The 12,891-nt window shown below is 45.0% G+C and overlaps 1 protein-coding gene across 1 annotated transcript; it reads right to left on the reverse strand.

Annotated features, from left to right (window-relative positions):
- Positions 1–5,280: 5,280 nt before the first annotated feature.
- LOC139003835 (ribonuclease pancreatic-like) lies at positions 5,281–7,841 on the reverse strand. Its single transcript, XM_070406186.1, has 2 exons — positions 7,768–7,841; positions 5,281–5,995 (listed from the first exon to the last, which is right to left on the reverse strand). Exon 2 carries the CDS (start codon positions 5,968–5,970, stop codon positions 5,503–5,505), a length of 468 nt encoding a protein of 155 aa, XP_070262287.1. The 5' UTR covers positions 5,971–5,995; positions 7,768–7,841; the 3' UTR covers positions 5,281–5,502.
- Between the last annotated feature and the right edge of the window lie 5,050 nt (positions 7,842–12,891).

Genomic DNA, 12,891 nt, shown 5'->3' on the forward strand with positions numbered 1-12,891 from the left:
GTCTCAGGAGAGAATCTCAATACAATCTTCATCAGCTTTTCAAGTGTGTCCTTTCAAGGTAGTGATCTCCACTTACTGATTGACTGTGCTAGGGTAGGAGATCATTAGTCATTGCATCTGGTCCCAAAGTCAGGATGTCATTGCTACATCTGGTTTTGCTGCTTTTCTGGGCCTGGAGCTGAAACACAATTGAGGCCTAGATGTTTTCTCTAGTTTGATGAAAACTCTCTCCTTGGTCAACAGATCCAAAGCTTTGTTCCTAAGATTATTAGATGCGGGTCAGAACCTCATTGTTCTGGGGGCTTAATGCTTAAGGGAATGGTCATCCAAGGGTCATATGGGAGTTGTGTGATGCTATTCTCTGGCCTCCTTGTTCTGTCTCCCTCATGACTAGCAACATTCCAAGGGATGAAAGTTCAGTGGAAAATCTGAACTGCATGACCAGTGATATGAAAGGTCAGGATGTGTAAACTGCATGACCAATGATATGCCAGGGGAGGAAAGGTCACATTGTTGGTGAAGTCCCACCATACAATACTTGTTTATGAAATTTTCCCCATTGCTAGGCACCTGGGACTTTCTATCCTGGTAACTTTCTGTACCTGGCCTGTAGTTTCTACAATGGTCATATCTGTCTAACTGCCTACAATATCAGATACACTTAAAGTTGCAGGGGTAAGGAAGAGCTGGGACACTAACATGTGTTTATCTGTGTACTGAGAATGTAGAATTATTGAAGCTTGTTTGGTTTAAAGAATATTATGAAAATTAACATTATTCTTCATTGAATATGATCATTTCAGCCTGTAAGCAGATTCCCATGTTAGTACCTCCATTTTAATGTTAATTTGCCTGGGTTAGTCTTCCGGTAACAGAGTAGGCATCTAGACAGGCATGAGCAGAGCAGGAACCAAAGGCCAGAGTGGAAATTCCTGGGTGCCTAACAAGGGACAAAACTAGAGAAAACAAGTATTATATGCTTGGACCTTACCCCCAAGGTGACCTTTCCTCTTCTGGCATGTCACTAGTCATGCAGTTTAGATCCTTTGACCTTTTATATCACTAGTCATGAAATTTAGACCCCCTTTAGAAGAGAAACAAAGGGGCCAGAGAATAGCATCATACAACCCCCATACAAGCCCTTCCATGACCATTCCCTTAAGCATTAAGCCCCCAGAACAATGAGGTTCTGACCAACATCTAATAATCTTAGGAACAAAGCCTTGGATCTGTTGACCAAGGGGAGAGTTTTCATCAAACTAGAGAAAACATCTAGGCCTCAATTGTGTTTCAGCTCCAGGCCCAAAAAAGCAGCAAAATCAGATGAACCAACAACATGGCTGACACCAAGACCAAAGGTAATGACTAATGATCTCCTACCGTAGCACCAGTCAATCAGTAGAGACCATGACCCTGAAAGGACACCCTTGGAAAGCTGATGAATATGCTATTGAGATCCTCCCATGAGACCTCCCCTAAAATCCCCACCTTTAGAAAACAAATAAAAACCCTTAAGATGAAGAACCCAGCAGGTGTTCTCCCTCTCTTGAGTACACCCACAACTCTCCACACCCACTTTTGTCCCCAGACACACTCTCTCTGGAGCATAATAGTGTCTTCCCCCATCTTCCCTCAGGTGCATTATCTTTACCTTTCTTTCTCCTAAGCTCCAAGGGCCCTTCTTTTGCCACTGTAATTTGTTTCTTAAGTCATGCAGCACATTTGCCTCATTTCTTCTACCCCTGTGACTTTCTAAATAAACATTTGCTTGCATTTCAGTTCTTTGGCTCTGAATTCTTTTTTAGTTGAACTCAAGGACTGAGGTGTAATTCTGACATTAACATCAGGAGGAACTAGTACTCCTTTTCTTGTGGGATAGCAATAGGCTCCCCACAGAACAGAACCTCTGATTTGTCTCCTGATGGCTGTTTCTCGTCTTGACTGAACTGGACCCCTCCAGGACAGAACCCCATCTTTCTTCTCCCAGTCTTCACCTCTTCAGACCACTTTCCTTCCCTTTGGCTCCTGGCTGTGCAAGTCTGAACCTGGACCCTCTGTTGTCACTTATCACATTATTCCACAGATGGAGGTTTGAGTGGTCTCATGGCCCAGGTGAAAGATAACATGAGTGGAGCCATATTAAAATAGAGCCTAAGTACATTTCAGAGGAACTGCTCTGCACGTCTTATTTTTCTTTATCTAACAAGCTGGTCCAAATCACCATAATTCCAAGAAGTCCAAGACTATCCTATTTGTAAAGACTGATGAAATTGGACTTTGAGAATGACCAGATTTCTAACCAACAAATTAAATACAATTTCAGGTGAATCTCAAGTCAACCCATGAAGTACAAATCTAACCCTACTTCATCTTGTACCAATAAATCTTCTTTAATACAACTTATGTCATCTTCCTCCCTTTTCCCCATAACACCCTGAGTCCCTATATAGGGGGAACACTATTTGGGTTTCTGCCTGAATTTGTTCTCTGAAATTGCAGTTCTTTTGGATCTTAAAGAAATACTTATTGCTTCTAATTTTTTTGTCTTTTTTTTCTTCTGGTTTTTGCTTTTTATCTTCCAGTTGATACCCAAGAGGCACAAAGACCCAGAAACCAGAGATGGTGCTATTCAGTTGCAAATGTAGCAAAACACCAAGTCAGCATTCTTACAAGTTCCACTAAGAAGGAGGGAAGCTGAGGAGCTTCAGGCTTGGGAAGAAGGGTGAGATAACAAAAATTCTGTCTCCAAAAAACAAATCTAAAAACTTAAAGTTTCCTTTCTTTTCCCCTCCTGCCGGAAGCCAGTCCATCCTTGCTGCTTGACACAGTCGCTGCAGGGAAGAAACATCTGCACAGCATATGTTTCAAGGGACCTGACTACTGTTCTTAATATGTTTGCTCCCCCTCTTAGCACTATATGTTTTAACCAAGGCCACCTCTCTGAGAAAGGTTGTTTCCCCAGGTAGGGATTTTTCCCTGGAGTTAGGCATTAACAGGACTAAGGAAGAGAATAAATCAGTAAAACCCCTTAACTAAGTGCCGGGCAGGTAGTTAATCACTTTAACTATGAACAATCATGCTTAAGCTACATAATCTTTACTTAGGATAATCTCTTTCAGTTACTTCCTTGTAGCTTAACGGAACAATAAAGTAGTGACCTTGGAATGGAGATAACAGACACCCTAATCTTTGCAATAGAATGGATAGGATTAACATCAAATGGTATAAATACAAATGTAACAGGAGTATAAAGAGAGAACCTGGCTAGAACCTGTCTAGAGAACCTGGTTAGGCTGCTGATCAACTGAACCCTGTCTCCATGTCATTCCTTCTTTGCCGACTCCATCCAAACCTTTGGGAACCCCTGGACCTGCTGGGGTTGGACCCCAACACCCTCCTGCATCCTTACTGCTGGTAAAGAGTGAGACTCCCATTACCCCAGAAGTGCAGGTATATCTGACCACTCTCATCTGCACGCTTCCTCCTTATATAGAAGCTCCCAGAGCTTAAGAATTCCGCTTACAGGAGAAAAATAGCCATTTCCAACATTTATAAGTGTAGTATATAAAGACAATGACAGAAGTGGTGAAACTGGTTGGAAGTAGGTTCTTTCTCTCCCTATGACCTTGTCTAGAGTCAGATACAGCTGTAAACAAAGGGACAAATAAAATGACTAAGTGATGACAGAAGCTGAGTCTAGTCTGTTCAAAAAATGAAAGGGAACTTTGCCAAGAACTAAACAGACTCACAGGCCAAGTACCCTGGGAATCTGTGAGAGCCACCAGCTCAGGAAGAGCCACAAGTCCACAGCAGGAAGCAGGAAGACTCGGAATTTTTTTCTTGAGTTGACTCTGGTGGCAGAAAGGATGACTGGGAAGCAAGGAAACTTAGGGTCTACTCCCAGCTGTGCCACAAATTAGCGGCAGCCCTGAGAAAGCCACTTAACCTTTTTGAGATTCAGCTTGTTCCTCTGTAGAAAGCAGGGGTTACAATAGAACAGGGGAGGCAAATGGGAGGTATGTATAGCCTTACTTCTCTCATGCCTTCTGTAGACATACTTACTATTCAACTACGTTTTGGCTTAGAAGTTCTTCTACAGCAGTCCAAATAGGCACTTCCAATTAAAGTTTGCACCCAAGTTGAAATCTAGTTATTTTATCTCTGAAATCCCTTCTAGCTCCTAAAAGGAAGGCTCCAATTTTCCAAGTCAGAGAAGACTATTTTTCTGATTTAGTGGCTCACTCAAAGAAAGAAAGAAAGAAAGAAAGGAAGAAAGAAAGGAAGGAAGGAAGGAAGGAAGAAGAAAGGAAAAGAAACGAAAAGAAAAGAAAAGAAAAGAAAAGAAAAGAAAAGAAAAGAAAAGAAAAGAAAAGAAAAGAAAAGAAAAGAAAAGGAAAGGAAAGGAAAGAAAAGAAAAGAAAAGAGTGTTTAACACTCCTCCTCCCCACCATGAGGCTAGGCAGGGTCTTCCTGATGTCACAGTGTCCTTCCTTCTGTGTCAGAGATTTTAGTGTTTGGCCTTCTCCTTCTGTCACTTCACCCATCAGGAGTGTCCTCTGCAGCACGCTTTTATCTAACCAGCCCACACTTGTTAGTACATGCAGGGAAAGGTCCCGGGACTGAAAACCTACTTCCCTAAGGGAAGGGCAAGAAAATACCAATGAAAGAGGCTGGCCACTCCAGTCTGGTAATTAATAGAATTCACTAAGGGAAACTTACATACAAGGCCCGTCTTGGGTAACTGTGAGACAGAATGGACCCCTGGGACACCTGGCAGGTGCCAATGAATTTGCTTAGGCTAAAACGGGTAGGAGGATAATCAGGGATAATAATACATGAATGCTACCAGGTACAGAAATTACTTTACATGCTTGACCAGATCAGGACAATGGCCTGTTCCAGGAAGGAGCAAGTCACTGGAGTCGGGGGAGGGGTCCTGATTTATCTCAGAAAGGACATCAATTATGATCTGACAGTCTCTAAGGGGGATTTATGGGAAGCAATCTCTGTTCTGGCCCAGGTCCAGTTCATGGGACAGGAATCATATCATGGAATAGTCTTTCTTCCACACTTAAAATTTTATGTTTGGCATCAAGGAATCTACTTGAAAAGAGATTATCCCCAAAAAGAATTCTCTAAAAGCCAAGAGTCAGAAGAGGAGACATTTAATGATTCTACTTGATGCTCACCAACGTTAACCAAATTTACAGTTCTCACCTTCTGGCAGGAAAGCAATCACATTAACAGTAACCTGAATGGAGACAACTTCAGGAAGCCAGGTAGTTGCAACTGAGTTTTATTGAAAGAAGCAGTAAAGTGGTTCACATGGTTCCCACCTCACAACCCACCCCTCACCCTCAAACCATGCAGGACCAAGTCTCAGGCCAGGGAAACACTTTTGTGTTGGATAGGAGCCCTAACTTGAGTCATTTCCCTCAGTGCTAGCTAGGAGGAGGGAGAGACAGGTGACATGATGAGGTGGGACATCTCACTGTTCTGGTCTCAGGCGGAGACTTCTACTGAAGCATCAAAGTGGACGGGCACGTATGGGTTTCCCTCACAGGCCACAATGATGTGCCTCTCTTTCTGGCTGGTTCGGTAGTCACAGTTGGGGTACTTGGAGCCACTCGTCACACGACAGTCCGTGATCTTCATGCTGGAGCTGCTCTTGTGGCAGTTGGGCTGCCCATTCTTGCAGGTGATGTTTCCCTGGAGGCAAACGGCCTGGACATCTACCAGAGGCTCGTGAATGAAGGTGTTCACTGGCTTGCACCGTCCCTCTGTCATAAGCCGGCGCCTCATCATTTGGTTGCAGTAGTTGGAGTTGTTGCTGGGGCCGTCTGGATCCATGTGTTGACGCTGAAACTTCATGGCCCGTGATTCCTTGCCCAGGGAAGGCTGGACCCACCCCAGCACTAACAGCACCAGGACTAACAGTGGGAACAGGATGGGGGACTTCTCCTGAGCCATGGTGGCCTCAGTCCCCTGGAGGAGCCTAGTCAGTGAAGGGAAAGAGGAGGAAAAACATCATGTTAGAAGACAACCCCAGGTGCCACCTGTGGTCTCCGTGGATTACAGTCTCCCTTCAGGTCAGTCAGAAAAACACTCTTCTTCCTGCAAAATTTTCCAAGTGGTGCGACACTCACATGTACTCGCCTCCAAAAGCATTTGACCCCTACTAGTGACAGAGAGGTGGGTCTTCCTCTCAGGGTGGTGACCTCCAAAGTGACCTAAAATTCCAGGGGTCCTGTTTTTGAATACTGGAGGTTTTTTATCTAAAACTAGAGGCCTGGTGCATGAAATTCATTCATGGGGGGAGGGGAGAGGTCCCCTCAGCCCAGCCTGCACCCTCTCCAATCCAGGACCCATCGGGGGATGTCCGACTGCTGCTTTAGGCCCGATTCTGGGGATCAGGCCTAAAGCGGCAGTCAGACATCCCTCTCACAATCCTGGACTGCTGGCTCCTAATCACTCATCTACCTGCCTGCCTAGTCACCCCTCACTGCCTTTGTGTGCCAGCCTGATCGTCCCTAACTGCCCTCCTTGCCTGCCTGGTCGCCCCCAACTACCCCCCTCTGCCAGCCTGGTCACCCCTAACTGCTCCACGCTGCCGACCAGGTCGCCCCCAACTGTTCCCTCCCTGATGGCCTGGTTGCTCCTAAATGCCCCCCCCACCGGCCTGGTCACCCCCAACTGCCCTCCTCTGCCAGCTTGGTTGCCCACAACTACACCCCCCCGCTGCTGGCCTGGTTGCCCCCAACTGCCCCACCTGCCGGCCTGGTCTCCCCACTCTGCCTGCTGTTCAGTCGTTTGGTTGTCCCTCACTAACCCCCTGCTGGCCTGGTTGCAGGCAGCCATCTTTGTGAGGGTGTGAGGGTTAATTTGCATATTACCTCTTTACTATATAGGATACTTTTTAAAAAATGTTTTTATTGATTTCAGGGAGGAGAGGAGAGGGAGAGATAGAAACATCAACGATGAGAGAGAGTCATTGACCAGCTGCCTCCTGAACACCCCCTACTGGGAATCAAGCCCATAACCTGAGCCCACAACCCTGGCATGTGCCTTTGACTGGAATTGAACCCAGAACCCTTCAGTCCACAAGCAGATGCTCTATCCACTGAGCCAAACTAGCTAGGGCTAAAATACATTTATACTCAGTGTTCTAGTCGGTCAATAGAAGATCTTTTTTTAAATATATTTCATTGATTTTCTACAGGGAGGAAAAGAGAGGGATAATTAGAAACATCAATGAGAGAAACATAGACAGGCTGTCTCCTGCACACTCCCCACTGGGGATGTGCCCGAAACCAAGGTACATGCCCTTGACCAGAATCAAACCTGGGACCCTTCAATCCACAGACCGACGCTCTATCCACTGAGCCAAACCGGTTAGGGCAATAGAAGATCCTTTTGTATAAACCATGAGCCAAATTGTATTGCAGTTACTGTCATGACATACAGGGTCATGGCGGACAGAGCTCTGTTATCCTACAACACTAGGGAAACTCAACCCAGTGCCTGGCACTGGCATCATAAAGGCATGCCATTGTATTCCAAAGAGAGATGTTTGCCTCCCCAACGTGGGACTGCTCCTTCTCCAGCCCCATGTGTTCTCTGCAGCCAGAATACTCGCTCCTATCCTAGCTATGCCCCCAGCTACATTTGCCTAGCCCAAGCTTAGGTTTTAGCCTTGCCCACTCTGCCTCCCTCCTCTCCAGACCTCAAGCACAATCTGCTCCCAAGACCACCTCTTGGTCCTCTTACCTGGGACTCTAGCTTGGATTCCAGGCAAGCGCAAGTGGAAGGCCAGTTTCTGCAGTCACTGGATCCCTGGGGAGTGGAGCTTATGTAGATTACAAAGGGGCTTGGCTTCCAAGGTGAAAAGGGTGGGAGGAGCATTTGGGTTTCAGTCCAGAGGAAAACAAAGGCACCCTGAGGAATGAGTCTGCCTATAGGAGTCTTCCTTGCCATGGGAATCTCATCTCTCTGCTGGTTCACAGGGATAGCAGGGAAAGTCACGAAGGCCCTGATGCTCAAACCCCAACCAAGTCTTTGTTTCACCAAATAGCCCTTGGAAGTTAGCAAAGGGCACATAATATGTAATCCAGGGAGAGGGGGGGAAAGGGAGGTCCTGTCTCTCCCCAGAAGTCCTGGAGTGGCTTTGACCAGAATTAACAATCCCCTAACAGCAGCTCTCCTGTGAAAAGTAGGAGAGGTATCCAGCTGTCTCTAGCTGGCAGGCTTCCCAGATCTGGAGAAGGAGGGGAGAGTGCCTGAACAGTTTGGGTAAGAAGGAAGACTCTACATGGCCTCACCCAGTTGTGGTCATTTCAACATTCCTGAGGTGAGTGTGTGACAATTTTTATCTTCAGTGACCACTCATACTGTAGGTCAGAGTTAAGTAGAGAAACTGAAGATAAATTAAAACCCAAATTCTCTTTCAGAGAAAAACTAGAGAGCATCACGTTTCTTAGCAGCAGAATTTCCTCCTAGGTAGAGATCTCTTTTTGTTGTGACAATTTTGATACTGTTTGAGTGAGAAATAGCAAAATTCCCTCCATGCTCTAGATTTATTATTTTTTTCTAGGAAAATTATTTTATTTAGCTATAATAACAATCTCCAACAGCTTGAAATAAAAATTTCCATTCTTTTCCATGGAATGGTATGGTTTGTATGTCATTTTCTTTCAGAATGTCCTGTTTTTCATTAAAATAACTTATATACCACTCACTGTGTTCCACTTTCTATTTAACACTCAGATATGGGCTTTTGGAAAGGACATGTTAGTTCTGATCAAATAATTGAACCGATACTCCCTCCCCTGGAAAATGACCTTGAGGCCACTTTACAATGGACATTCCCTCTTGCTTAGACCACATTCCACTTGCTGAGACCATTATCTCTCCCCTCCAGACCTTCCTAGGATCCCGACCACCCAGAGAATTCTCCTCCCAGAAATGCCCAACTAGAGTCCTTTAAAATCTCTGACTCCCTGTCCCTGTGTGCTGGCACCATTTTGGGTCTCAGCCCATCTGGTATCCAGATGACCTAATAATTTTAGAATCCCTTACCACTTTGGTTTCATGTGTTCCTCCTTTGGCGACCCTACCAGACCACAGTCAGCAGCTCCATGAAGTAGTGAACTGGTCTTTGTTTTGGAAAGTATTGCAGGTATTTATCCAGAAATAATTTCAATAAATTGTGAACCATCATCAAAACCTGCTTCGTTGTTAATTGGCAACTCCCACAGTTTTCCCTCTTTTGTTCACTGGCTCATCTTTTCAAAACCATTCCGAAAGGACTGTTCATTCACTGCAGCTAACTGCTTAGAAATTCTACATCCCAAAGTGAAGGTGCTGTTTCTGTTTCAGGTGCCTCCTCAGTAACTGCTTTAACATAAAAAAAAATTAATTTTTTTATGAATATATTTTTCCTAAAACAGCTGACAGACTCACTGGCTCTGAACTGCAGGGACATTCAGGGAGGAACTGGCCTCAGGGTGAGAGCTGTCCATGCTCTGGATTGAAAGTGTCTCCGTCCAAATTATACTTTAGCACCTTAAGAGCTGGGCAAGTTACACAACTTGACTTATTTCCCTGCTTCGCAGTTTCCTGGTCTCTAAAATGGGGATAATGATATGTAACTTTTAGATTTGTTATTACACTGAAATAAGGTCAGATGTACAAAGCGCTTCAAGTAGTGCTTAGAAAGCATCTATCAATGGTAGGTCAGTGATTGTTCATAGGGAATGGTGTTGAGATTCTGTGCAAAGGAAACTATTTAAATAACATTGGGTCATCTCTGAATTGCTTTTTACAGGGAGTGGCGTCAAGTAATAGGCAGACCTTGGTTTTGCTAAAAACTTGAGCTTAAAATAGCAGGCAGTTTTGAAATCCTGGAGAGAGGAGGAAAGAGGTAGAGGAGAGAAGAAAGGGACCTTGGTAGAAAGAACAGAATTCTTTTAAATCAAATTTCAAAATTGTCTTCTGCCATGATAGCCAAGACATCTTTAGTCAAGTCAACATTATTTGCTAAAGTGCGGGAGTTTGGAAGTAGCAGGGGGGTTAAGGAAGCCATGGCATAACGTGAGCTTTTAGTTTCATGTTTCTGTAGTTCACCCACCACCTCACCCTCCACCCATGTTTTGTTTGTCTTAGTCCTTAGATCAGTGGTTCTCAACCTTCCTAATGCCGCCAACCTTTAATACAGTTCCTCATGTTGTGGTGATCCCCAATTTCATTGTTACAAATTGAAAATAATTAAAGCATAGTGATTAATCACAAAAACAATATGTAATTATGTAAGTTTTTTTCCAATGGTCTTAGGCGACCCCTGTGAGAGGGTCGTTCCACCCCCCAAAGGGGTCATGACCCACAGGTTGAGAACCGCTGCCTTAGCTAGTACTCTTGTAATCTTGAGTGGGGTTGGGAGGAAAAATTTTCATACCCATTTAGGTTCCTGCTTGTGGGCCTGTGAATTAGCTGATGAAAGCCAGATTAACAGGAGAGACCAAAGTTTATTCACATGCAGATGAAGAAGCACAAAAGGGAGGAGAAAGGATAAACTGGAGTGTTCATGCAGGCTCCCAAGACCACAGGACATTATAAAACCACATCAGTGACGGGCCTGATCCCAGGTGCAGGTGGGAAAGTGAAGGGAAGTACATTTTTGGCCCTCCCATAGATGCCTGGAAATTAATCTCTGAAATCCTCCTAGAGCAGTGGTTCTCAACCTTCTGGCCCTTCAAATACAGCTCCTCATGCTGTGACCCAACCATAAAATATTTTTGTTGCAACTTCATAACTGTAATGTTGCTACTGTTATGAATCATAATGTAAATATCTGACATGCAGGATGGTCTTAGGTGACCCTTGTGAAAGGGGTCGCGACCCACAGGTTGAGAACCACTGTCCTAGAGCCAAGGACAAAAGGATAAAATGCTTTCAAGGCTGTGCAGGTTATCATTCCTATTGATGTTTCCCATTTTATTAGACTTCTCATTTCTCTTTCCAAGTCCATTTCACTTCCATCCATCCAACAGTGTGAACTGGGAAAAAAAAGGGTTCCAACATCTGAGCCCTTGTTTGAGGCCAACCAGGTACAGGTTGCACTTTCCCAGAGGGCGGCTCTGACCTGTGTGTGAGCCCACCAGGTGCAGTCAATAGCCTGGTCTCTAGAGCACACAGAGAAGGGCCCAGTCTCCTCCCTCTCACCCTATGCCTCCCAACACTATCAGTTTTCCTCAGCCCCAAGGACAGAGTGCATCTTCCCTATGTCCTTTCCCACCCCAAGTGCCACCCTGGGTCTTCTTAATGGAGGTCAGGTATTGCTCAAGGTGTCTGAGGGAAGACAGACTTGGGAGAAGACCTAATTACCTTTCAGCCTACGTAGTGCAGTGGTCTCCTTGGTTCCACCCATTTTAGGAAAGTCTTCCTGCCCTTCCCTTGTAGGGCCAGCACCAGTGCCTCCATTCCTTATTTAAGGGTAACCCACTTGTGCCAGCTCTTGTGATAGCTTATCACAGTGCCATTAATTATTGACCTGGATTTTTGAGTGAAAGAAAACAGCTGATAGGTCTGGCCTGGTGGTTCGGTTGGTTAGAGCATCATCTTGTGCACCAAAAGGTTACAGGTTCAATCCCTGGTTGGGTTGTGTGTTGGGAGGGGAAGATGGGGGAATGACCAATGGATGTTTCTCTCTCAAATCAATGTTTCTCTCTTTCCCTCTCTTTGTCTCCCTTCCTCTCTCTCTAAAAAAAATAATCAATAAACACATATTTTCAGGTGAGGAAAGAAAGAAAGAATACAACTGATAAGAGAGGAAAGCAGGACACCTGAGGGAGCTAGGGAGCCTGAATTCTGCAGTTTCCACCAGAGCCACAGACCTTGTCTTCTCCTGAGAAGAGCTAAGCAGTAATTCGAGGACTTTGTTTTAGATCCAAGTGCTGAAAATTCTCTCCCCAGAAGCAGCCCCTACAGTTGTAATGCAAATTAGACATTGATAGGAGCTCAGTACAGGTGAAGATGAGGTTATCAGAATGCAATGGGAGAAAAGGGGTTGAGTGGGGGGAATCGGGGAAGATTTCAGAGCAAAGATTACCTTGGGAAGACTTTTAAAGATAAATAGGTGATTTTTTACTAGGCATATAAGAAGGGCAATTCAGATTTAAAAAAAAAAAAAAAAAAAAAAAAAAAAAGGCCAGAAAGAGAAGTAGACGCTCATGGTAGAGCACTGTGTATTTCCATATGACTGGGAGGAGGTGAAGGATGGCACAGAAAAGAAAACTCTGGACCCTAATAGAAGTACCTTCAATACCAAGCAAAACACTTCAATATGTAAAACATAAAGACAGTTACTTTGAACTCAAGGAATGGAAGGACATAAACAATGGAAAGGAATTTCCATCATTTTCCCATTATACACACAAGGAGACCGAAGGTTACAGCAGTCCCAAGGTCAGACAACACCTTGGCAGCAGAAACAGAAACCAGCCTCAGGTCCCCAACTTCCAGGGCAGTGTCCTCACTACACTGTCCTGCCTGATGTGCCCTGGGTGGGGAACATGCCCCCAGGATGTGCACCCAAAGGACTACAATATCTCATGAAGTTGATCTTTTCTTCTAGTTCTGATTTCCTTGAGAGTTTTCCCACTGCCCTTCCTACTATGAAGTGTGGTGAATGAAGGCAGGATAGCTTTGCTGCTGCCCCACTTGTGGAGTTCTGGAGGCTGGGGACTCATACTGAGGTACCATCAGGGGTACTTCCATTGCAGCAGCTGGGGTGAGGGAAGTGGAGGCAGAGAGTGAAGGAGTGGCTCAGGGCTCCCACCTCCAGGCTCTGGGTGCATTGGTTGATTCTACCAGAGACGCTGGAGGAAGGGGAGCAGC

The sequence above is a fragment of the Myotis yumanensis genome, unplaced genomic scaffold, assembly GCF_028538775.1.
Source record: "Myotis yumanensis isolate MYYU_CA2020_CCGP unplaced genomic scaffold, mMyoYum1.0.hap1 SCAF_1, whole genome shotgun sequence".
Taxonomy (NCBI): domain Eukaryota; kingdom Metazoa; phylum Chordata; class Mammalia; order Chiroptera; family Vespertilionidae; genus Myotis; species Myotis yumanensis.

What these genes read in the sequence shown, in the direction of transcription:
- LOC139003835 (XM_070406186.1), bottom strand. Translation starts at nt 5,970, where the DNA reads ATGGCTCAGGAGAAGTCCCCCATCCTGTTCCCACTGTTAGTCCTGGTG.